At 40.8% G+C, this 26,132-nt stretch overlaps 2 protein-coding genes and 1 long non-coding RNA gene across 10 annotated transcripts; 2 read left to right on the top strand and 1 right to left on the bottom strand.

The window, feature by feature from the left end:
* The first annotated feature begins 283 nt into the window (after positions 1-283).
* Positions 284-1,717, top strand: LOC100822818 (cell number regulator 2). Its single transcript, XM_003581268.4, has 4 exons — positions 284-559; positions 658-729; positions 824-1,036; positions 1,233-1,717. The coding sequence occupies exons 1-4, from the start codon at positions 463-465 to the stop codon at positions 1,310-1,312; spliced, it is 462 nt and encodes a 153-aa protein (XP_003581316.1). The 5' UTR covers positions 284-462; the 3' UTR covers positions 1,313-1,717.
* Positions 1,718-4,089: 2,372 nt separating this feature from the next.
* On the top strand, positions 4,090-10,992 carry LOC104585352. 3 transcript variants are annotated; one of them, XR_001404788.2, is made up of 4 exons: positions 4,090-4,270; positions 7,107-7,164; positions 8,830-8,992; positions 9,605-10,972. It is a non-coding gene; the product is annotated as an uncharacterized LOC104585352 (long non-coding RNA). The 3 variants fall into 3 exon arrangements; XR_002960857.1 differs by lacking the exon at positions 8,830-8,992 and having other exon boundaries at positions 9,605-10,992; XR_733090.3 differs by having other exon boundaries at positions 8,830-10,972.
* LOC100823221 (MADS-box transcription factor 27) lies at positions 7,728-25,027 on the bottom strand. 6 transcript variants are annotated; one of them, XM_003579860.4, is made up of 8 exons: positions 24,599-25,006; positions 23,676-23,754; positions 9,619-9,680; positions 8,806-8,905; positions 8,681-8,722; positions 8,464-8,547; positions 8,232-8,380; positions 7,728-8,146 (listed from the first exon to the last, which is right to left on the bottom strand). In XM_003579860.4, the coding sequence occupies exons 1-8, from the start codon at positions 24,778-24,780 to the stop codon at positions 8,128-8,130; spliced, it is 717 nt and encodes a 238-aa protein (XP_003579908.1). In that variant the 5' UTR covers positions 24,781-25,006; the 3' UTR covers positions 7,728-8,127. The 6 variants fall into 6 exon arrangements, 5 of the variants coding, with proteins under 5 accessions (XP_003579908.1, XP_024311406.1, XP_024311407.1 ...); XM_024455638.1 differs by lacking the exon at positions 9,619-9,680 and having other exon boundaries at positions 8,681-8,905; positions 24,599-25,003; XR_002960856.1 differs by lacking the exons at positions 7,728-8,146; positions 9,619-9,680 and having other exon boundaries at positions 8,322-8,380; positions 24,599-25,019.
* Between the last annotated feature and the right edge of the window lie 1,105 nt (positions 25,028-26,132).

The raw sequence follows: 26,132 nt of genomic DNA, 5'->3' as shown, positions 1-26,132 counted from the left end.
TAAACTGACGTGTACTGTGGGCACATGAGTACAGGACTCCCTCGTTCACAATTAAGGACGGTCACGGACGCGAATGCTGGTTCGAAACGGCCCTCTCCTATCGGTGGGCAAGGAACTCACTTTTTGATAAACTCTGTAAATATTGCAACGGCGCAGGGCACAAACAGCACGAACGACCTAGGAGTAGCTGGTGACAGACAGGTGATATTTGTCGCAGCACTCATATTTTAGCGCGTGATAAACGGACCAAAAGAACTCAACTCCGTCTTTAAATACGCGCTCCACCAGTCCACTGCACCAGCACCTCCCACACTCAAAGTCACAAACACACCCATAGCCGGCGAGCTAGCTCCTCCCTGAGAGTCCCAATACAAGAGCAACTCCGCTACCGAAGCGCCGTACGGTCTCGCAGCTCCTGCCGGCAACAAACAACCTATAGCCAGCGCCCCCGGCGCCGTCCCCATGGCCAGCCTCGGCAACGGCGCTTACGCGGGAGCGAACCCGCCGGTCTCCTCCTGGGCCTCCGGCCTCTGCGGCTGCTTCCACGACGTCAGCGGCTGTAAGGATTAATTAATCCCCTCCGGTTCAACTAGAACAACAACACTATATGCCCTCGTTTTGCTGACCGGCCGGGTACGTCTACTGCGTATGCTGCAGGCTGCCTGACGCTATGCTGCCCGTGCGTCACCTTCGGGAGGATCGCCGAGATCCTCGACCAGGGAAACTCATGTGAGTACGTTGCTCTAAACAAACTCCGGTTGGTTAATCAACAAAATAATTTCGGTGTGTAATTAACATGGTCTTGTGATGCATGGTTGGCTAGCGTGCTGTGCGAACGGGCTGCTGTACATGCTGCTGGCCTCGACGACGGGGCTGGGCTGCCTCTACTCCTGCACCTACCGCTCCAAGCTGCGGGGGCAGTACGGGCTCAAGGAGAAGCCCTGCGGCGACTGCTGCGTCCACATGTTCTGCGAGGCCTGCGCCCTCTGCCAGGAGTACCGCGAGCTCAAGAACCGCGGCTTCGACATGGCCATCGGTACGTACGGAGAACTACTTATTATACGTCAGTAGTACATGTGCTTGTTTACCTTCGGGCTTAATTCGGAGCTGTATGCCATTAATTTGTTCATTAGCGGCTTGTAGCAGTTTAATTTGGGATGGCCGCGCGCGCTCGTCGTCAGTATTTTACGTCTTGATCAGCGTTCTCCGTTTTGTGTTTGGTTTCTCTGCAGGGTGGCACGCGAACATGGAGAGGATGGGGAAGGGCGCTCCGACCGTCGCGCCCCAGATGCACCCGGGGATGACTCGTTAGTATGTCGCCGCATGCATCTGCCGATCCATCGAATGTGCATGCAGATGCGGTCACCCATCTGTCGCCCATGATTAGTGTCGCTGTGTCGGCTTCCAGCTTAATTAAGGAGGGAAAACAAGATGTCATCAGTTCCAGTTAATTTCTATATGTCGCAAGGTTGATTTGTGAAGAGTTCTTTTTTTAGGGATTGTTTTGTGAGAGTTGTGTACTTGTGCGTGTGTGCTTTCCTGTTGCAAGTCGTCCTCCATCAGGCCACCCCCACCACAGGTTTCTGTGTAGACTTTTCAATAAGGTTTAAGATCGGCCTCACTGTAAAAACTGTTCGCTCTCTCACTCTAGTCACTGTATGTAATGCCCTTTTTTAACCTTCAAAAGCCTGCTTGCAAAAGGCAGCATTTTTTTCTGAGAAACATTTTTTTTATTGAATATGGTATTTAGTGTAAAGTTGATTTCACTTACCAAACCACCAAAAAAAAATAGTATGGAACAAGGGGAAGTGGGGAACCTTTTTAGGAGTTTTGGTGTAAGCTTGCGATTCGTGTCTTAGTAATCTCCCAGTGCATGGTCTCTTACAGCATCCACAATTTTTAACACATCTGATTCTATTCCTATCACTTAATGTTGCAATGTATATATAGAGGATGCGGTTCCACGACCAAGTAAATATTCTTTTTAAACTTTAGTACTCAAAGACCGACAAGTGGGTCCCATGATCACATTTGCTTCGTGGAGGTTACCTCCAAAGAAAAAGGCACATCTAAACTTAATTAGAGACGCAAAAAAAACCTCCAAAGGAAAAGGCACATCTAACAGCCAAAAAACCTCCAAAGAAAAATACTGGTAGATATTCATGTTTTTTTACAAACTCGGTCAAACTTTAACAATGCCAGAGTATTAGTGTCTAGCAATGTAGGGAGTAGTTGTTACTCCCTCCATCCCATATCAAGTGTCGCAACTTTATCTAGAATATACATGTATCTAAACGCGTTTTAGTGTGTAGGTGCATGCATATTTTTACAAAGTTACGACAGTTAATATGTGACCGAGGGAGTGTTTAATTACCGACATGTACTTGTTCTCTACCTCGACCCACACCATATGTGAAGTTTACGTCGATTTCATGAAAGCGGAAACCGAGGACTATGAAAAGGAGAAATATTAGACATGGTTATTTCGGGAGGAGCTCTTTATTAAAATAAATAAATAAAGTTTTAGAGCTTCAGAATTTTTTCCATTATAAGTATATATATGTTCTAGATTTATTATACATTTTTGTCAAAATATATGTTGATTTGTGTTCTGTGCAAAAATCACAAATTTATAGAACTAGATGAGTGAAGTGTTAGTCTATTTTGAAATGTACAAATTTATACAGTAGTATGTAAGAATATATCTAAGTTTACACTTGAAAAAGCTCTGATTTTTTATGGAAATAAAAAATTTCGTTTTGTTACATTTTAAATAAAGGTACTACCAAAGACCCAAACTCCAAAGGCCTTTTTCGAGAAACAACAAGTTTTCCAATTAGAAAAAGGAAGTGTGCATTTAACTTAATTAAGCAACGATGATTTGGACATAGGGGATGTGATTATATACTGATGATTGAGATGCAAGGTGGCAAGCGAAGATGGAGCCGATCTGCTGTACGGAGTAGGATGTTCTGTACTGAAACGCCATGGCCGTATCATAATGATCGATTTCGGATCCAACGGAGGAGAGTGGCCCAAAGTCAAGGTTACAAACTCTGAAGATTTTCATTCCGGATTTTGAAGTGCGATTAGACTGGTCATAGTGCATGGTAATTTAGAATAGTAACATGTCTTTGTCACTACTTTAAGTTACTACCTCCATAGTGGGTAGTAACATATATGTGATGTCATGCATTATGTCATTTATTAGTTTATAGACTCATCTTGCCTTGATTTGTGTGATATTATGCTAACATATATAATTACCACAAACATATTTTTTCTCGTTAATAACATGCCACATCATCAAATTTGTTTAGTTGACACTTATGTTACCATGTACTCTCACTTGAAATGCAACTGTCTACACGAAGTTCGACGATGCAACTAAACTAATGAACCATCCTCCCTCCAAAAAAAGCGAAACGACCCTGACCAGATTGCTCCTTGGGCAACCGGTCGGACACGACAGCCGTTATGCATGAACAGGTGTCGACCCAGAGGGAGATCGCGCCCCTCCCTTCCCGCATCGGACGGTCCGAATTCCACCACGAGCCGCTTCGCGAACCGCGCTGGACAGGCAAACACGACGCAGGCCGACCCACATGCGCCCCCCCACCAGCCCACTTGCCCGGTTCCGGCGACACCCCGCAGAGCTGCGCAGAAGAGAGCAGCCGTGTCGTCGCCTCCCCCCCGATCGGCAGCGGCGGAGGTGCACCTGTCGGGGTGCGCGCAGCAGCGCCCCTTTGAAAACGGCGCCGGGGCGACGTGGCCGAACGCCGCACCGCACCTCCGCCGCATATTTTACTGCCCCCAAAAGGCCAAAACCCCCACTTGCTCCCCTTGCTCTCCCCCCACTCCGGGGCCCCCCTCCTCGGCTCATCCACCCTACAAGAGCGCCACCGCCCCCGTCGCTTGCTCTCGCATCGATCCGATCCGACCAAATCCAGCTCAAATCCCTCGCCCCGCCGTGCGCTGGTTGGTGCCTGCTTTGCCTCCTCCTCCCTCTTGGGTTGGATTGGAGAGTTCGATCTCTTCATGCCCCCGGACTCATACTCTCTTGTAGCTCGGCGCGGAAGCTAGCTAGCTAGCTGCCGCTTGTTGTGCTGCATCTGTGTAGTTCCTGCATGATTTGCCCTCCCAAATCGTAGGTGCCATTTGCCCATATTACTACTAACCACCGCTCCCATCCCATCTGATTGTTTTGGCCTTGATTCCGGTGCCTACCCGGATTAGGGTTTCAAGCTCAAGCTCGGCGTCGACATGTCAGGTGAAACATCTATTCATCCCGATCTTCTAATTTCTGTGCGAGCTCGATGTAACTGCTCAGTTAATTGTATGCATGTGCAGCTCTGTATTACTTTTGTTATCTCCCATGTTAAAAGTTCCATTAGCCACCGTCTTAGCATAAAATTACGACCACCTTGCTTGATCTATGCGCTGGTACAGGCTCTGCTAGATTCGTTTTGTTTTGTTTTGTTTTGGGGACTGAAAACGATACTAGAACCAACGCTGTTGAGTTCTCGTTTTGTGAGGATTTTGTTGCTTTGGTTCACGGTTAGGAGATTCTTGTTAGTTGATGTGCTTGAATGTGCGAGGAGTAGAAATTTGCGCCGTAGTGCTAGGAGGCTTTGTATGCAGAATGTGCGAGCAGTAGAAATGTCATGTAAGTATGTACATTCGTATGGACATTTGTATGTTATGAATTTGTTTCCTAGTCAATAGATTTCATGTACAAGTATGTCATGAAGTATGCTTGTATATGCATTAAATTTGAAATTTCCCTTCTCCGTGGTGAATATATAATTCAATCAAGCACAATGCTGAAGTGCAATTTGGAAGTGTCCTATGTATATTTGGATTATTTACTCATGTTTTAAGCAGGATCTTAGAATGTCTCTGGGTAGTTTTGTAGCAATCAAGGCGTTTTTACGGTACTTTCAGATATTCTCATGCTAGTTAGATAGAAAAATGCTCTATTTACTTGCATGCTATTACCTTTAGACTATATTACCATATAATTTGGCCGTGGAAGTTAGTCTTTTCAAGGCAGTTCTGAACTGCAGATATAAAAATGGCACTGTTTTACACTATATTACCATATAATTATAGCCATACAGGAAGTTTAATCTTTCACTGATTCATGGGATTTTGTATTTTAGTGAAGTGGTAGTGGTGGATATTAGAAATGTCTCATACTCCTATACGTGGAGTCAGTACTGCTATTGATTAGGAAAGGAAAAAAAAAGAAATATACATCACCTGATGTTTTTTTTACCCAACACTTGATCATAAACAAATGCGCCATGAATTAACTATCCCTAGTCTTGTGCCGTAAATGTTGTTTGCACTGCCGCATGCATATCGTGAATTTGCAATTTTGCCTTTTCCTTATGGGGAACAGTATACTCCCAAATCAACACTAATGATTGAGGTTTGACGAGTAAACTAGGTGAATTGCGATTTCTAAATCTTGGTGTGCTTGTTTGATGTGATTTCTTTGTTTCATATGTTAATCGGTGCAAATCAACTTGAGTTGGCTGAGGTTCTTTGTCATCTTTTGAAGTTCATACCTTGCAACAGAACCAATATTTGTTTGTAGAGATGCTTATACTGGTATGCCTTGAGACATGCTTTCTTCAAGCAGCAACTTCTATTAAGTACATTTCTTCTGTGTGTTTTCTGGTTGTTGAAGGCTAAGTAAACGTTGCTGTATTATCTATGAAACAAACCATATCCTGTATTTGAAAGAAGAGCTGAGCTACCTTAGTATATGCTCGTCCTTCTAGTTACTGAGCATACAATTTTGCAGTAATAGTAGGGCAGTTTCCAAACCATGTACGATAATGCTTATTTGGATCTCTTTTAGCTTTCTAAAGTAGGTAAAGTTGTTCATGTCATAGTCATATTGTGTTATGCAAAAATAAGCTTTTCCTGATGCAGCATACATGTGTTTGCAACTTTAAAAATGCTCTCGAATACCTTCTTATGTGCATCAGCCCACAGATCTGATGTGATATTGTTGCACTTCATGTGCGTGTATGTTATCAAGCTGAAATAAATGAATCTTGTGAAGTTAACCAAAACAATGGCAATCAATCATGCAAGAGAGAAAAGAGTTGGTGAAATCATCCGCAAATTCTTGAAGCATAACCTCAAATTTACAAGGATTATCGCAACCCTCTCGAACCTTTTGGGACCCGCTGATTCTTCCCTTACACAATAATCTAATGCTAACTAAACATAACATCTAGTCCTTGGAAGCCCATATAATTTCTTATTTCTTGCTTCGTATTTGTTGGTCCAATTGATCCTCAGGGCTTTATATAGCCCCCCACTTGTTCTACTTCAAGAGCAAGTAGAACAACTTACATTAGGACTCTAATCTCGAAATCCTAATATGACGGATCGGAGGACCATAATACTAGGATATTTTTAGTTCTTTTTTGTGTTAAAATTTAAATATACCTCAAGTAGTTTATATCAAAATGTAAAAATTAATTATGCACGCAATTTCTGTTCTCGGCGGAGGCAGGCCACATAAATGTAATTACAGCCCAATGCACATTGCCTGAAATTAGCACAACCGTGGACGAGCCAGGAAAGAAAAAGCTTCAGGCCCATCTACTTCAAAGCCCAAATTGAAATCAATGATTAGCTGATTTTACGTGTGGAATTATGTGCTCTCTGATGCTATAGCATTGGGTTCTTTAGTTTTCTAGCTTTTGCCTGTTAGTCCAAAGCAGAAATACTGGCTAAACCTATAAATTTTTTACAAACCAAGTTATTCTGGTGTTCCACAGAACCCTGGCACTTTCAGTTTATTTGTTCCCATTATTTTCTTCTCCTTAATCAGGATCATATACGGTAGGGTGCAAGTGCAAAAGTGTAGAAGATGTTCCATGTGCTTTTAAAATATTAATCCATATCACATTACATTTAGTTCTGCATTTCTTTCAAGCACCATACTGTTGGCTAAGCAGCAAAATGCCTGGTACTTTATAGAACTATCCTAGTTGGGCTGTGCAATTTATACCAGTAATACAGTAGCAGTTTACTTCACTTCGAGTAGTAAGATTTTGACAAACTTTTCTTTCTTCTGCCAGTTGCTGCAAGTGGAGGCGGCAAGCTAGAGGCAGCAACTGCATAACGTGCAAGAAAATCGTAAGTTGCACACAACACTCTTCCTAGTATTAATTGTGTATATGTTTGAATCTGTTCACTGATCATTGTTCATGTTTAAGTAGATAGTGTATCCAAACTTTTTCATAGACCTCAATGTTACTGCAGTTTGCTCAAATTCACATGATTTGTCCAAATATTTGTTGAGATCCATCTATTAAAAGATATGAACTCAGGGCAATGATAAATTCACTTGGTTTAGAGTTTTGTTGTCTGCATGCAGATCACAAATGTTCCTTAGTGACACGTGGGTTGAATAGACACCCAAATTACTTGAATCTATTTTTCTTGACAAATGTTTGAAGTAGTCCTGGGATGTAGAAGATTGTTTTAAACTAAATATGAGCCTAGTTCCTCCTATTCATTAATTCATAGTATAGATCTGCACTGACATTTAATAACAATTAGAGGTACAGGGACTCATGTCGCGAAGTTCTAGGATAAAATCAGTTTTGTACTACCAGACCTTTATCCAGGCAGTGCGAATGTTGTTTACTGATAATCCTAGTTTACCACTGTGATATAAGAAAAAAAACCAAGTGGGCATCCCAGTATATAAACTTAATGAATGTTGCCCTGTGCAGTACTTCTTTGTTCTTGTTTGTTTGCATCAATAAACCTTTAAAGAAACAAGACAGAAAAAACAGTGCCTGAGTTTTGTTTAATCAACACATCACTTTTGTTTTTTTGTGAATAAGCATGTGCACAAATTCAGCACAAACTTGCATAATGTGTCAAATATATCTAATACAATCATAGGCGGTATCCTTCCATGGAGTGCTTTTTATTTGAAACAGATTAACAGTACCATTCATCAATACCCATCCTGTGTGACCTGTCCACATCTTGTTATGAGTTTAAGTTCTCTACAATCAATAGTATTTCTGGCTGTTCTGAATTGTATCCCTGAGTTGATAATTCGGATAATCCCAGAGCCCTTGCTTGTCATGGATTTAGTTGCAATCTGCAAGTGTTCAGCAATTCGTAATTGAAGTTTATGAAAAACTGAGAACATAATCATTAGAACCTGTACAGAAAAGCATGGTTACCCTAGTTTAGGGGGTGCAGTATGCTCAATGGAATTTTGTGGCTGTGGCAAATTGAGTTCAAGATGAACATGAACATTTGCATCCTCGACAAAGTTATATGGAGGTCTTGAATCTTGGTTGACTTCGTTCGCAGCTTCTGTCTCAGAGAGCTGAGCGGAGAGTCATTCATAAGTTAATCATATATGAGATCCTGTTATTTCACATGTCATAATTGACCAAAATCATCAAATACCTTCTTGTATAACTCAACATTTTCTTGACGAATTAGGTTAACCTTTTTGTATAATTCCACATTTTCTTGGTGAACAAGACTTCCCTGCAAATAAGCCATAACAGAGTCAGCTTGCTGAAATACTCTTGTGTTCTGACTGAAATTCAAGTTCTTGTCCCATCAACTGCCTGCAAGTAAACACCAGTGATGTGCTAAGATATTATAATGCTTCAGTTACCTTTCGATTCAGTTCATGAATTTCATCTATCAAGAGCTGGTCCTGAAAGAAATAATAGTGTTCCTCTGTTAGTCTTCTCAGAGGAGGCAATTCAGTGCAGATAAGAAAGTGTTTAGTGGGTTGACCTTTTTTGTCCGGATGCAACGCAGGCTTAACTCTAGCTGGTTTTCTAGAGTCTGCAGTTCCTTGACACCCAGTCCGGAAAGATCTTGTCCCATCAACTGCCTGCAAGTAAACAGAGTTGCTTGTGTTTTGACTGAATGCATGAGGACATTTCAGCAGCCTCTTGCATGTCTGATCAATTTTTAATAGGTGAAAGTTTTGCTGAATTTATGATATTTTTATTAGTTGTTCCCTGTTAGGTTACTTGGTATAGATTAGGCTTCTGTAGGTATGCAACTGTTAACTTTCTGTGGGGTTGGGATTTGGAACTATACCAAGAGCAAATCAGAGTGTTCTGACAGTAACACTAAATGGCTGAAGCTATATATATTTTTAAAATCTATAAGTGGCTTGCAAGAAAAAATTAGTAACTTCTTACATTCCTTTCATTTCTGAAAACTGAAAACTGACATCCACATTAATGGGGGATTATTCTATACAGTAAGTGTGGATTAAATATTTTATGGATTATGAGTTTGTTCATTGTCTATGAAACTAAGTTTCACCTTTATAGACAAGATCACAAGTCTACCTGCTTGCAAAGGCAACAATCTGCTGTGGTTAAATATTTCTACACAACGACTAGGCAATTTTTTTGCGCTTTGAGTTTCTTTATGCTACTGGAAATTGAATATCATGAAGGGTTTTACTCAAAAGAATTAAGTGACTTTGGAAGTTATGTTCTTGTGCTGACAATGGTTGATGTCTTGGCCATCTTTTACGTGCTACAAATCTTTGATAAATGCATATGGAAACTTTCAGGTTTCGGGCCATACCGATGATTTTCTTGCAAGTTGTGCAGTTGTTGTCTCAAGCTTGCTGCCTCCCTTTGCCAGAACTATTGAATATGATATGACTGTTAAGTAACGCCATATCCAGGTTTGCTAAAAGCATTGAGAAAAAAAACGTGTTGCATAGAAGCATCGTTGTGCTATCAATGAGGTCACTAGATTATATGCTGGTATCAGAATACTAGATCACATGATATCAGAGACAACTTATTTGGTTATAGAGTAAATTCCAAGAGAGGACAAAGGGTTTGGAAGAGGAAAAACTATTCAAATGCAGAACATTTGGTCTTGCTTACTTTTGATATTTCATTTGAGTAATGTTGTGTTGAGGACAAAGGGCTAGCTTGTGAGCTCTCAGAAAGAACATATATCGGTACACCCCCAGCATGATGTGGTCTCACCGGCTCTGAACTAAAATATGAGCTAACCTGTCAGCATTTGGATTCCTAATGAAATACTCCCTCCGATCCATAATAGGTGTCTTAGATTTAGTACAAAGTTAGTACTCCCGCCGTCTCATATTAAATGACGAAATATTACATGCATCTAGACGCTTTTTGGATATAGATACATCCATATTTGGGCAAATTTGAGTCACTTAATATGGGACGGAGGGAGTACAACATTGCACTAAACCTGAGACACTTACTATGGATCGGAGGGAGTATGAGCTAGTCATGGGACAGGTGAGGATTCCGGTGATAATCTTGCTGGAAGAAGATATGCGTGGCACTAGTAGGTTGCAGTTAGTCTCAGTCTGAAGCATAATTGTCAGTGGGGTTATATAAAAAATTTGAATTACTCTGAGAAGGATTTATGCATTGTAGATCTTTCCGGAGGATGATGGGCACAGCCGCACAGGTACATGCTTTCTTTGCTCCATTTTTCCTGCTGAGGCCTTCTGATTGTCTGATCATTTTTTTTTCTTCTGTTCTGAGGTTCAAGGAAGGTTAAGAATCCGACAAGAGCTCTCATTGGTGGTTTCCTGCAGCAACATTCCCGTTATTCTGTTTGCTAGTGAATCCGACAAGAGCTCTGCAAGGGCTCTCATTGGTGGTTTCCTGCAGCAATATTCCTGCTATTCCGTTTGCTTGTTTCCTCTTGGGTTAGCAATTAGAGCGTTTTACGACCTACAATCATCCTCTTAATTCTGGTTGTAAGTTGTTTGGCTGTAGTGCAGTTTTTCGATCTGATCACACCCCTGCGTGAGTGCTCTGTTGGTTCTGTTTAAGCTTGTCTTTGCTGCTGGGACCTGCCAAAACTGAATTCTGTTTGTTTGGGTTTGTTGCTATATGCAATGGAACTGGAGGGGTTTTACTCTCTCCTGAGCATATAAAAAGTTGTTTTGTTGTTCTGTAACTGAAGAAATTTTATTTAATTTAAATCATCTGGATAGAAGTAACTGTCTAGGTAGAAATACGCTATCTTGCTGGGTTTTTCTGATGTTCAGTTTCCTGTTTGATTGGATGGGCCATTTGAATATGGAATTCGAAAGGTGTTGTAGCCAAGATAGTGTATTTCTACCTAGATGATCTTAGTTTACCCTATGACATGCTTGGACTGATCTACTCCAATAATAAGCTTGTTGGGCAGGTTGAAGAAGCTCCACCCCAGCCTGACCCGCAAATTAGTTTTATCAGGAGCACAGCTGCCAGTTTATTCTTGTCAGAGTTCCAGACTTAGATTTGACCAGAAGAGTTTATCTCTGTCAAGAGTTTTATTCGGAGTCTGCTAGTCTATAATATTTAAGATTCGTTAGTTCGGAATTGTCAATGCCCCGTTGCAAGTTAACGATGTTAGCTGATGATGTGAAGATGGCATAATATCCATGCCATCCAGCTCGGATTGGTTACTGTCGAATTCTCATCCATGTGGTTAGCAACTGACCGTCGTTGACGAACTTGATTTGATTGGTAAGGTCAGAGAAATAAGGAAATTGATGCCAAGACTCAAACCAATGAGCATATTGCTTAGTTAATGCGAGAAAGAAGATTTGAAGTGGCACAAGAAGTCCATGCTGCGGATAGTAACACCGGTTATTTTCACAAGGTTGCTAACGGTCGTGATAGGAAGATCGGAAATCTAACATTCATCAGGATAAGAGTGTGATAGAGGTTACGGCACCTATGTCTACAAGACTCTTTGGTCCTCCTGTGGGTACCAATGTCGTTCTTGATGAGCATTGGCGAGATGATATCCCTCGGTCCCGGCGGTCCAGAATGATCTCTGACTTCCCCTATTTGTGAGGAGCGAGGTGAGAGAAATATGTTCGAAATGGAACATAAATCACCAGGACATAAATCACCAGGACCAAATGAATTCCCGATTTGAGTTCTACAATGTGTTCGGGGATGTCATTAAGGATGATAATGCCTTTGTTTAATGAGTTGCATGTTGGGAATCTACACCTATTTAGGCTGAATTTTGGTGAGACTGTCCTATTTTTAAAAATTTAGGATGCCAAGCTATACAGCAACGCTGTCTTTGACGCACTACAGAGTGCCTTTGGATCATTGACACGTGGCCCTTCCAGCTGTGAGCCCATACCAATGATCTAGAGGCACTCCGCAGTACATCAGAGGGGCTGATACAGCAGCTAGCATCTATTGCCTTTTGAACGTTTGTTTGAGATGTTCATTAAAGTGACAAATAAAAGATTTAATGTTGTGGCTGACCATGTGGTCTGGCCAACGCAGACTGCTTTTACGGAGGGTCAAAATATTCGTGTGGTGGTTGATTCTTGACTGTATGGTGGCTAATAAAGGATTTAATGTTGCATGAGACTATCCACGGGAAAAATTTGAGTGGGTTGATCTTCAAGGTAGATTTTGAAGAATCAAGCTTATAATGAGGTTAAGTGGCATTCTTAGTTGCAGAACTCTTCAGATGAAAGGATTTTCGACCAAGTGGTGTGCTTCATTGGAAACTTTGTACTGGGGGCGGGGGTTGGGAGGTTATTAAGGTTAAAACGATGTAGGAGGCCACTATTTTAAATCAAAGAATGGCTTATGTCAGTGTGATCCTGTCTCACGTATTCCGCTCAATGTTGTCTCAGATATGTTGGCAATCCTGATAGAGAGAGCCCAAGTTGATGGTCAGCATTCACAGATGGTGCTACATTTTGTTAATGATGGTCTCTCGGAGTATTCCTGACGATACGATTTTGGTTATGGACATGATTTGGTAAAGCTAACAATTCAAAGCTCTTCTTGTGTGCTCTTCAGCAGCTCCCGAGTTCCACAAAAAACGAGCTCTTTTGCTTTTGCAAAGCACAAGCCTTCAAGTCACAGTATACTAAGCTATTTGGTTGTAGGTTTGGTCAGTTCACTCCCCACTATCTAGGATCCCTATTCATTATTGGCTGCTCCATAATGTCAAATGGAAATGAGCGTCAAGGAAAGACTTGAAAGACATTTGATTGGAAACTCAAATTTCTCTCAAAATATGACCATGCTCGTGGCCTCCTTTTTTGAAACCACACAGGGTGTGCTGCTCTCAATTATCATCGAAGCTTTTTGGGCCTTAATGATGGCGAAAATAAGAAATATCGTCTGGCTGGGTGGTGTACATATTATTTATCCATGATCTAGATGCTAAAATATCACCTTGGTTAGTAAGTGGCCATTTCGGTTTCTTACTGAGAATGGGATGGGGCAAACCTTTCTTCGGAATAAATATGTTGGGTCCAAGGCATTGTCCCAGCCGAAATGGTGACATGGTGATGCTCGCTTTATAAAGGTCAACTATCATTTGGTTCAGATTTGCCACCCCCCTTATTAAAAATGGTACGCGCATAAAGTTTTGAGAGGATATATGGTTGGGTCATACCCCACCGGGACCAGTAGCCTAACATCTTCAATATTGTGCGTAACAAGCATGGTAGACTACAAAGCTTTTTGGGTAGTTCCTTAATAAATATATTTTTGCAGAGAGATCTTCCTAAGGTAAGACTTCACGCCTGGCTAGAGTTTCTTAATTGGTTTGATGGAATCCCTCTTCCGCCTGAGCATCAAGTTGGGCAGTTCTCGGCCAAGTTGATGTACCTCGCTTAATTTGCTCCATAGTGATGCTACTATTAGTCTATTACGAATCGCCAAGTATGAAAGCTCAAAGTACCACAATTTTTTTTGGTTTCAACAACATATTGGGTCATTTTAACCAAAGATATCTTAAAAGGAGAAATTTGTCGGGCAGTACACAATGTCGTTTTTGTCATCATGATGAGCCAATCAATTAGACATCTAGTTGCAAGAACAACATTTGTCAACTGGTCAGGAGGCAAGTAGTCTCTCTTCGTCACATTGTGTTATCCATTGGGGGAATACTGTTTTCACCTAACACCGAACCGATTCATCCACGGAGGGATCTCGCTTGGGCTCACATATATGATTGATCATCCTATGAGAGGTTTTGCAATTCTCTTAGTTAGAAAACCAGGGATGACTTGATCATGATGATGAGGAGGAGAAATTGGAAGTTGAAAAGGCTGGTGATGTTAAGGAAATTGAAGAGGTCGAGAATAAGATCCATTCAACAATTGAGATGAAATGATAAATGGATGCGGTGGATCATCAAGTGAAGGTAGCAACAAAATAGGGAGACAACAACAACTTTGAAGTGGATGACAATCTTGGTTTGATCGACTGATTTATGATTTAATTTTACTTCATAGTGCAATAATTTTTTAGTTTCTGAATTTAATGTTGTTTTTACTAATTATGAATTTTTGAAAGAGTGGGAAAGGACAAAATATTCATCAATGAAGATTTGCCAAACTCCAGATGACCAAAACTAACTCAACTTAATTACCTCTTTATATTTAATTTCAATTTTTAAAAGAACCATGAGAATGTGCAACCCAGAAAGAGTTTCCATTGCCAACTATGGAATGTTATACTCCTCTTTATATTTAATTTCAATTACTTGTCGCAGATTTAGTACAAGTAATATTTTGTACTAAATCCGCGCAAGTAATTCCGGCCGGAGGGAGTACCATAATCTTAGTCGGAGACACAAGTATCTATATGTTAGATGAACCATAATATATCTTTTATTGTATGCACGTGTACATGTAATGCACGCTCACCACTTGTATGCTACTGTCTTAATTGTGAATTATGCAGACTAGTTGCTGCAGTGGTGACTCGACTAGCTAAATGAGATGACTTGAAAGAGTGCCAGCCTCAATTTCTTGAAACAAAAGGTCACACACATTTTTCATCTTGGACAAATGAATTTTAGGGTTGATTGGAGGTATTAATCAATTGTGTATTGCTCGTCACTTAGAAAGATAATATAAGTGTGTTCAAAGGGAATGTGAGCATGGGTGTACATGGTGGGGGGGGGGGGGTCGGGAGACGTTAAACAAGAAACTTCCTAATAATAAACTTAAGTTTTGTCTCCTCAACCAAACGAGCTAGATTAAAAAATGACAATGGAACAAAGTAAGTGGACTTTTTATTGTTTCCTAGTCATTTGTTTTGAACCTAGTTGTTATGGTTGCGTGCGATGTTATGTTAAATGGGGAAAATATCATAGGAGGAACATCTTGATGACGTTCACGTTCAATTTATGTAGGACTTAAGTTAAGGGTATTGAGATGAGACGGGGGTATGAGGAATTATCAATTTGTGCCATGGCATGTATTTGGAAATTAGTAAAATGACTCGTCATTAATTGTTTAGCCAATCGGAGGTGAGGAAGATGAGTTGTGCAACAATAATAAACATGAGTTATTTGTTAATGATCTAGGATTAAATTGATGCTTACATTTGCACATACTTTATTACAAATATGTGCACTTTACTTATTACTCTTTTGTCATCAGTTAATTTATTGTTCGCAATTTCTCGTATGCAAGCAACTGGTGCCTGGCATATTTAATGAACTCCCACAATTTTAAAGGCTCTTTTCAAGGAAATAAGCGCACCAATCATTCTACCCAGTAAGTCAAAGTCGAGAAAATTAAGAAACCGTGTCACGATGGCACTTGCACACTAGATGGGATGCATTACAGTATAATCTAGACCATACCGCTTGGTCATCTATATAATCTATAAAGTTGATCCCCACTAAGATGCAATTAATGTTTGCAAACTTCATATGCAAGTTGTCCACATCATCATGCACATCATGAGTATGCAAAGTATCCACATCATCATCCAAATCATGTGTTGTAGACCACTAGGAATCCATTTTAGTGGTCCCTTCGAATTTAATATTTTGATACCTACGATTTTTCACCTTCACATTGTATATAAACATTTCACCAAATACACATATTTTCAGGATATGTACGGCAATCTTTCTAAGATGTGCAACTATTAAGGTTGCTGAAGCGTCACTTTTCGATTTCCCCAGAGTTGTTAATGTTTATGTACATCACAATTACTCCAATTGTTTTGTTGCATATGTGTTTATGAATGATAAAGTAATTATGTCCTACAATATTCATATTTCTTTTGCATTGAATCATATTATTATCATTTGCTCCTAACATCATATCTAGATGTGCATATAGAACTTTCTGCGGAAACACGTGGAGAGTCACCTAGTATGAAGTGTAGTTTTATGTGCCTTGTAAGGAAATCTCATAGCGACTGGGATCCCAAAAGTGTCGCCGTAGCGCATCCTATGACTTCAAATACCAGCTCTATATTCATATCTAAACACATTAATACATGAAAAAATAGAAGTGAGAAAAAAACTATAAGCTAACAAACCAAGGGATATCGATGGTATCCATTTTTTATCCCCTCCATCTTTCTTCCATCAATAATAATGAAGAGGAAATTCATAATGTAGGGGGGAAATACCATATCCGCCATCATGATGTTAATCATTGAGTTCCTCCATTGATTGTTCCTCTAACTTATCCATTCCATAAAATTGGTTTGTCTATGCATCTTTTTTGATATTTATTTTATTTCTTTAGATCATGGTACATTTCATCTAAACCCCATGTGTGCGGTGTGTTTAATTTCATTTTGTTCATTAGTCTGTGAGGATCCTATTCCAACCATGATTACCTGTTGTATAATAGTCAAGTCCTGGCCTGATGTCGCACCAACTACATAAACGGGGCACAAAGGATGCAGAATAACTTAATTATAGTGGTAAGATGCAACGGTCGTGGTAAGATAAGTGATATTGATCTCTAAAATTATTTCAGAGCAAGATTTACGCATAGGCCTTTCTTCATGATGTATCCATGGGAAAGCTTAATTCATCCAATAGCCAAGTACACATTTAGCGAGAGGGCCGTTGCAAAGTATATATGGTAAGTTCTCGAGGCTTATATATCTTAGCTACATGTCACTCTCTGTGCATGTTATGACAACCATAATGGTTGAATAGACTTTCAAAATGGATAGCATAAAATCTACCCTCAAGAAATGCTTCATAATTATAATAGAGCCTCTTTTCAAAATTTCATTGCATTTTGTTTTATGTTAGTTTCTCACACAAATTATGATTCAGCCATCGTTTAAACTGATTTTCCATTTTTTATTCTAATTAAGATAAGTTCAAGAGTCAAAAACTTCTCCATTACAATAAACTAATTCCTTCTCTTTCTAGTGGATATGATTCTCTTACCCATTCAACAATAGCTATTGATTAGTATGTGCACTTGTAGAACATTATGTGTTTGACTTTGGGTAAGTATCAACATGTAGATTTGATGGGTAGTGTGATAAGCCGGAGGGAGAAGAAGGTAACGTGAAAATATGATTGTGTGGGAGATGTAGATATCAAATTGAGAGAATGATGTGATAATGGACAACTTGGTAGAATCTCGGTTAAATATGTAACTGGTCAACCTAGAGCAAAATATGATGTGAAAATGAAAAACTTTGGAGGTTTTGGTACGTACCAACGACATTAGTGGCTAGAATGGATAATCATTACATTACCACAGAAACCTAAATTTAAGATTGTTCATCACATCAAAAGACAAAAATATGGCGTATGATATGGCTTGTCGGGATACAATTGTTCATACGAAGGGTCGATCGATGCACTAAGTGCTATGTGACATTTTTCTGGCCCCCTAAGTGGGTTTCATGATTTATGACGAAGCAATTAAGGGACTAAATTTTTATCTTGTGTGATCATTTTTAGTCCTTATGAAGAAATTAAGGGAAATGGGCATTCATGCCCTCACCCCGCCGACCGCCCCACCCACCCCCAAAAAAGAAAAATCAAAGTGAAAAGAAGACTTCTCATCAACATTGAAGATTTGTTATATTCCCAACCTTTTGATGATTGTTAAATAGAATTGGATGTAGGGGAAATCGTACTATCAAGAAGGGTGTGCCAAATTGCAAAGGGGATAACATAGTGCTCAAAATGCACATACAGGTGCCCCAAAAGCATAATCTTACCACCCCCCCCCCCCCCTTGCAATTTCAAAACGTCAACTCGGAGTCCATGATATTTTGGAGTGTCTAATAAGGTGCCAGATTCAAAATGATAGGCTCTTTGTTGGCTGGTTCTCGAAGCATCCAAAATCAAATCGTAGCCTCCAAACTTGTCAGAGACCCGGCTTTGAGAAAATTGAGGGTTCTCTCTTACTCCAGATTGACTCAAATTAAGGCTCACACTCTTTGATGAAATATGAGTTAACCTATGAGAGAGTGCCACGTGTCCTAACGAGAAATTGAAGCTAGAATGTTGGATTATCTAGATGAAGTTGGAACAGGACCGTATAGGGGTAGGCACAACCTGAGGCACCACATAGGGCCCCAAAATCTCTCTCTCTCTCTCTCTCCCTCCCTCCTCCCAATTCTTTTGAATACTTTCTAGTGTCACTAGCCGAGCCATTAGTGAGTGACCTTGCATAAGTCTCTACACGTCCACAAAAAACAGAGCATTCTGATTTTCTAGGAAACTTCCGATCCATTTGGCTCATATCTTGATCTTCTCGTGCCTGTAAATAAATTCACTCTTCCGATCTTCTCCATCTCAATTCTCGTTAGTGTTCCATATAGATAGAACATGTTTATTCAACTTTTATAAAAAAAAAAGGAAGGTTTTTGGTTGCAGTTAATTGGTGTGTTGTGTGGCTCCATTCATCAATAGCACTTGAGAATGATGTTTCAGACATGGTTGTTTATGCTTCGCAATCAAAAAAGATTTTTTATGAAGATCATGGTACCTGATTGCATTTTATATCATCTAATTTATATGTATTTTAGAAACAAGATTGTAAGTTGTAATTCTTTGACAAAAAATTGTGCTACCGTTAAAATTTATTAACTTTTGCGGTTGGTTATTTTCTAAATGATTGGATTTGGCCAATGGTTGGTTTCATGAGACGGATGGCTATTTATACCCATCTACTCCAATAGAAGAACAATGCTTTTCCAAATTGAGAAACACCTCTTGGTGTGGTGGTGGAGTCGTGGGTGCATGACTCCACCCACTAGGGTTCAAATCCTAGGGTGCTCACATTATGCTTTAGGGGTTTCCCCTATAGTCTTTCCATAAAAAAATGCTTTTCCAAATTATTTTGTGCACTCAAGAGAGCTTCCACACCTTCCTCAAGCCCAAGCAAGATCCAAGGTTTGAATTGAATGAGAAAATTAGATAGTGTTTGAACACTTGAGCATACAGCTCATATCCAAGTTAAGTTGAAGCATATTACTCTTGATTATTGCATTGTGGTCTCCTAGATAGTTATAAGTTTCTTGATATCTTCCAAGGTTGTCATGAACCTCAAGAAGTTTTTGTACGTCACAATGCACCACCGCAAGGAAAGAGATCAAGGAGTCCTTGAGAGCAATGCAGGTTTGGAGAGAACACGACCTACTTGGCCCGTCTTTGTGACTAGGTTCACCTCAACAAAGAGGTAGGTTCTCCCAAGGATCTAACTTCAAGATGAAACATGATCAAGGTCATATTTGCATGATATCTGCCTACCTTTTGGCGCCATTTTAATCTCTTTTTGCCTCAAAACTGAATGCTATATGTACAATATGTGATCAAATGAGCAAATTTACACTTTGATTTATATTTCCTGCAGATCGGTGCGAAAAGGCACATTCTCCTAATTTTGGACAAGCTGCAAATGAAGCTTTATTCTTGAGGACCTGAGCATAAAGAATACAAGAAAGCAAGGGCTTATATGAAGAGAAAAGGACCTACTTGTGGGAGAGGAAGAAAAGTAGAAGGGCCGGAATGCATAATAGCTAGAGGAGTGGGGATTGAAATCCCTAGCTGTTCACCTACGAAGCCTCAGGCCTGGCATTCTTCCCCTCCCTCTCCCTGCTGTTGCTCCACCAGCGGCCGGCGACGCGCCGTGCCACCAAGTTTGCTGCTGCCCCGTGCCCCCGACCTGCTGCTGCCTCTCCTCCACGTCGCAGGGTAGCAGTTGCAACCCATCTCCTCGTCTACATCAACAGCAAGCTGCAGCTCCTCCATGATTCATCAAGCTGCTGAGCTTCTTCCCCTTCTCCGGCGAAGAACAAGTGACTCCGGCGAGCACGAAGAACAACCTGAGCTTCTTCCCCTTCTCCAACTTGTGCTGCTCCTTCACCTTGGGTTAATCCCCATCTAATCCCTCCCTTTTCTCCTTCTTTCCTTGCTGTTTCTGTGAACTGCGTAGAGAACTTGATTCCGATGGCAAAGTGTTTGTTGTAATGCTCACATGGATTAGGAACAAATTTCATTCTATCCTTGTCTTCTCCTCTGCTAATCTTGTCTAGTTCTTGAATTGTGATGGATTTGTGTGAGCTATTGCATCATCACCTGAGATTGTGACTACATAATTGTACTTGTTCTGAGATCTGTTTGTGCTTTGTACTAGTGAGTGTGGCTTAATTTTCTGTCATAATATATATGTGTGTGCTGCCATGTTATGTACTCTATCCCTTTCTTATATGTTTGCTTGTGATTAATTTGGGTGCCTAGTAGTTAATTTATGTCCGTTGTTACTTCTATTAACGAAAATCACAAAAATATTGTTCATTGCTGCATTGTTGTCTTTATTTTCGGTTCAAATATTACCCCTTGTGATTGATTCACCTAGCTTTAGTCCTAACTCAATTGTAGATCGCCTAGTCCCTGTGGAGAACACGACAACCCGCAGTTTTGGGAGGAATACCCACTGTTGTTTTACACTCGATCAAAACACATCATCGTATCACCCCTACAATTTATTTCTTCCGCTTTACTTTCTGCAAGCTTGTTGCCTGATCTTGTATAGTTTTCAATTGTGGTAGTTTAGAGCATATATATTGGTTGTTGACGTAGTCTTGCATTGGACAACCTTTAATTCTACAATATCTTAGGAATGGTTTAGCTAGTGATTCTTGAATGATCTATTCTTGTGCTTTAGTAAGTCTAAGAAAGTCAATGTGGTAAGCAAAGATGAGTCAAAGAAAAAAAAGGGTTCCAAGGACAAAGGCGTCTATATAAGAAAGAAAGTCATGCAGTGGAGGGGCGAGTGGACTGATCAACCAATGCACCACACCAGCTCATCCGTAGTCCACCATGGAACACTGGACCAAGTTTTACCCTTTTGTCCTCTCCTAGCACCTCTTCTAGCTACGACCTCAAGGGCACCCGGGATCTTGCCAATATAAGAATCCCAAAGGTACATAATTAATGAACCCATCCTACGTACATCTGAAGGCTAGATGCCTACAGCTCTGAAACTAGTTTGGAGAGCTCTCGGGCGATGTTGAGAAGTCTAGTATGGATGCGGGTTGTTGGTCGAGAGCACAAAAACTTTGAGGCGGCATCGCAAAGTCTAGTGTGGTCCAAGGTTTTTCTCGTTAGTCAGTTCCATACTTGACATCACTTCTAATTAATTAACATATGGGTAGGTCGTGCTCCATGACTATGTGAGCCCATCGAACCTATTTAAAAAGCACTGACGTTGTCACATCTTGTCGAGTGTACGACGATCTTCTGATAGACTAATGTACACATGGCCCGTTAATATAACATTCCATCTTGATTAGTGACCATTGCCACACCTTTTTCTTTAGTGTTGTTTCGATGACAACATATATCCTGTTGAAGTATAAGTGGATTGTGCCTGGCCCTTTCCATCAGATCGGTCTTTTAGTTGCGTTGGCTAGCACATGAAGCTCTTTGTGGTATCAAAACCAAGAGGTCTCGAGTTCGAGACCCGGTTGCCGCAATTAAATTGCGACGCACTTCGGTCCACGTTTAGGCTTGCGGGAACCACACGTGAGCGGAGTGTTGAAGTATAAGTGGATTTCCTAGCCCTTTCCATTAGATCGGCCTTTTGGTTGCGTTGGCTAGCACATGAACCATAACATGGTATCAGAGACAAAGGTCTCAAGTTCGAGTCCTGGCTTTCGCAATTTATTCTAAAATTGCTCTTGCCCACTCCGTCCACGTATTGGCCTCTTGAGTCGTACCTCTGAGTTTACACATGTTGACTCGTCTTCCCCATCACACGTGAGGGGGGCGTTAAAGTATATAAGTGGATTGTCTAACTCTTTCCATCAGATCGGTCTTTTATGCATGTGAGATGGCTAGATGGGAGCTGACTGCAATTAAATTGCAGCCCACTTTCAGTCCACGTTTAGGCCATGTGAGGGGGAGTGTTGAATTATATGTGGATTGCATAGCTCTTTCCATCAAATCGGTCTTTTGGTTACGTTGGCTAGCGCATGAAACTCTTCATATCCGAATTCAAGCCGAAGAATTCAAAAGGGTACGTAGTTCCAGGGGCCGCAATGTACTTCCACAACCACCAACAAAGCTAAGCTCGATACCTATACCCATGAACAATTACCTTTTCTATTTCCTAAAAAAAGGTAATAATAGCTCGATGATATATATGTCTAGCCATCAAAGTTTTGTATCTCGTTATTATTTGACGGGGGCGCTAGGTAGGAAAAAGGTAATAACAGCTCGATGATATGTCTAGCCATCAAAGTTTTGTACCTCGTTATTATTGGACGGGGGAGCTAGCTAAAAGAAATTAGATCACCTGAGAATGAAATAGGATTCGTACATGCAATAATAGTGAAACGTAGCAATAATTGACTAGCAGACAGACTCGTAACTTACTGCTGCAACTCAGGTTAGTTTACACATGTTCGAAGCGTCCTGTTTCAAGGAATATTGAGAACGAAGAAGTCCCTGCAGCCTAGCCGCCTAGGTATATACTTTAGTTTTCCATGTAACCATAATTCTTTTATTTTCAAGAGTTAGGGTGAAGGTATTCTGGAGTAGAAAAAATAATTGGGGTGAAGGCACTATGTAGTACGGAGTATGTACCATTTGATTACCTCTATCCCCTCTAGAGGCTCTAGTGCTTCAAACCTTGTGCTATATGTATATATGTTATAATTTTCTGTTCCACGAGGTATTCTGCGCTTCATGATGGCCGCAGAGACGAAGGAATATCGTGAACTATCCATCGTTTGAACTATTTGTTACATAGATTCTGAATTTCTTTACCCATATAAAAACTTCTGCCGCGAACTAAACCATTCCTAAGCTGGCTACGTACTACAAATTAATAGCACAAGTTCTCTGGCTTTTACTGATTGCATCTATTAATTTGGAAAAACATAGATAAAACAAAACAATGAGTAGAAATCAAATCGTTGCCTCCCCGCAAAAAAAACATCAAATCTTTGCCAACCCAGATGCATGTATGCTGCAGAGGAACGTCCTTTCAATTTAATTCAGCAATTTGATGCACTGAATTTAGATCTGAGCTATATATATCTCAGAATATATCTGCACACACTTGTATATGTTTATTTATGCTGCAACAGACCCTTTACCTTGCTTTCTGGCCGTATCTACTTGTCCCCGGCCCTATTGCTTCTAGCCTTCTACTACAAAGTACTATTACGACTCCATGATTATGTTGACACCATGCGCGCACGGATGTTTTGGTTATGTATATATGGAGCTAAACTATTAAAGAACACTAATTTAACTAATAAACAGCTGACAGTACTGCCAGTTGCTTCACATGACGAGAAATTATATAGTTAATCAAAGATGTGCATAAATATCTTTATCTTAATTAGTTAGGTAAGGCATACCTTAAGCTCCGAGTTGGGGTTTGTAACAGGCTGCTGCTCCTCCTTGGCTCGGCCATATCGATCTATCACTGACTTCATGCTGCAAGAAAGGACCATATAACACACCAATCAGATAAGAGTACTGCGTAATATGGTTTGATCTGAAATAATTACGAGCTAAAGCGTTTTCATGCATTTGTACAAAGACTGACTAAGACAAAAATGATACTCCATGCGTTCGTTAATACATGTCGTTTTGGACATGATTAATTACAATCGCCAATTTGCAACTTTGACCGTTGTTTTCCAGATATAAGAGCAACTATGACAAACCGTTAAAGATATAAGAGCAACTTTGAAAAAGATGTAAAATCATATTTTCTGTACATAAGAGCAACTTTGACTCCTTGACTCGGCCATATGTATCTCTTTATAACAGAGGAAAAACTGTAGATATATATATTGCTTCCTCATTTTTGCAAGGAGATCTGTATTTCTTCATTCCAGTGCATAGCTAGCATTGCGCTAATTAAGAAACTTCATGATGAATTAGTAATTAAACACAGAAGGGACTGGCTAGATATATATATATATAGAGAGAGAGAGAGAGAGAAGAAAGAGGTCAACAAAATTCTGCAAAAAGTTCAAACGATGCCAAAAGGCATGCAAACCGTTCATCACAGGATCGCTAGCAATGTTACGTAGTATGGAACTGAACGATTGGCGGCTTAAGTTACTGTCACGGTGATACATAAATAAACTTTCATCAAGATTAATTTCGCAAAAAGAAAGAGAAGCTTCCAAAGGTAAAATTCACACACACCCGAAGCTAATCAAATAAAGAAGAATGGAGTTGATAACTAGAGTAGCTAGTTAATCTGCCAAAAAAAGGAAAAAATAGAGAGTATTGAAGCTGAAGTAACGGAATAATGGAATCCATTGACCTGCTGCTGGAGTACTCATAGAGGCGGCCGGTGCTGGAGAAGATGACAAGACCGACCTCGGCATCACACAGGATGCCCAGTTCCTTGGCCTTCTTGAAGATCCCGTTCCGCCGCTTCGAGAACGTCACCTGCCGGCTCGTGGAGTTGTCGATCCGCCGGATCACTATCTTTCCCCGCCCCATCCGGCCGGTCTTGCAGGTGCAGGGCAAGGAGTCGATGGAGACAGATAAGCTGGTGGATCTAGCTAGCTAGCCGGAGCCCCGGAGCTCTGGAAGGAGAAAGCTCCGAGGTTTCCCAGATAGGCAGATTATTGGAAGGGGGAGAGGGGGAGTCTTCTTCTGTTGGTGGTCTGCAAGTTGGCTTTCCTTTAGTTGCTTACTTCCTTTATTTAGCAAGGAAATGGAAGGGGAAAGATGCCTCCCGATTGGCTAGGATCATAAGATGGGTTAGTTTATTGTAAATGTTAAATAAATGATCATCATTAAGGGGACAGGGGCCACCTGGAAAGGATGCCTGAAATTGGTTGCACGCATCAATAATTTTTTTTGACAGGGTTGCACGCATCAACGGTAAACTAAGGCGTTGATAGAACGTTATTTTTCTTAATACCTTCTGTATCCTTAGGGAAGATAAAACATATATATGATGGCCAAGGCCATGGTAACCGGTATTTAAAAAGTACCAGAAAGGGCCGGTTGATATAGTAACCGTGGTTACACTGCCTGGAAACAACATGACTTACTGCCTGAACGAAACCAGAAAACATAAAGGAAATGGAAAGCTTGAAATTTGCTAAATTGTTACAAAGCTTGCAAGAGACTTGAGAAGGTTTTTTAGGTTTGTAACAAGGTTTGTAATCCTGAGAGTTAATTACCCGGTATACCTAGCACCCCAGGAGGGTCAAGATGAGGTGTATTTTGCACTCCCATGTTGCTCCTCCTATCCTCTAGGCATCGGAGCATGTGCGGGGTGGCGCGTGGCTGCGGCGACGGCGGCGGATCATGTGGTGACTGGTGGCGGCAGCGCTATGTGGCGGGCCATGTGGTGGTGGCAACGGTTTGACAACGGACCATGTGGTGACGCCCCGGTGATTATCAGACCATGGCAGAGAGACTATGGCGGCTACGCTTATCCACGACCATGTTTGAAGAAACCCCCTCCACCCTCCTCGGATCTGGTACCAAAACCTATTGGGGAGGTCGAAGAACCCAGCCAAAACCTTGCTCTGGCCTTGGCCAAAATTGGCAGCGACGATGCTTGCAGGTGTGTTTTATCACATTGAAGGAGTTATTGTGCTCCTCTCCTCTTTCCGAGGTCTTGGCTCCTGCAGAAACCTCAGACCGTGGTTTCTTTGGTTGAACGTTGACGTCATCTTTGTGTTGTTTTCCTACTTTGAGGTAATACATCATAGACGTCGATACTTAGGTGCTCGTGGTTGACAGCTTGGTCACCTAGATGTCAAGGTGGATGCGCCGGATCCTTTGGCATTTGATTTTCATGTGGCAAGGATGAAGTCTTCGTAATCAACTGTCTG

This window comes from Brachypodium distachyon, chromosome 5, assembly GCF_000005505.3.
Source record: "Brachypodium distachyon strain Bd21 chromosome 5, Brachypodium_distachyon_v3.0, whole genome shotgun sequence".
NCBI classification, from domain to species: Eukaryota; Viridiplantae; Streptophyta; class Magnoliopsida; order Poales; family Poaceae; genus Brachypodium; species Brachypodium distachyon.
This window is presented reverse-complemented; position numbering and strand designations above follow the sequence as displayed.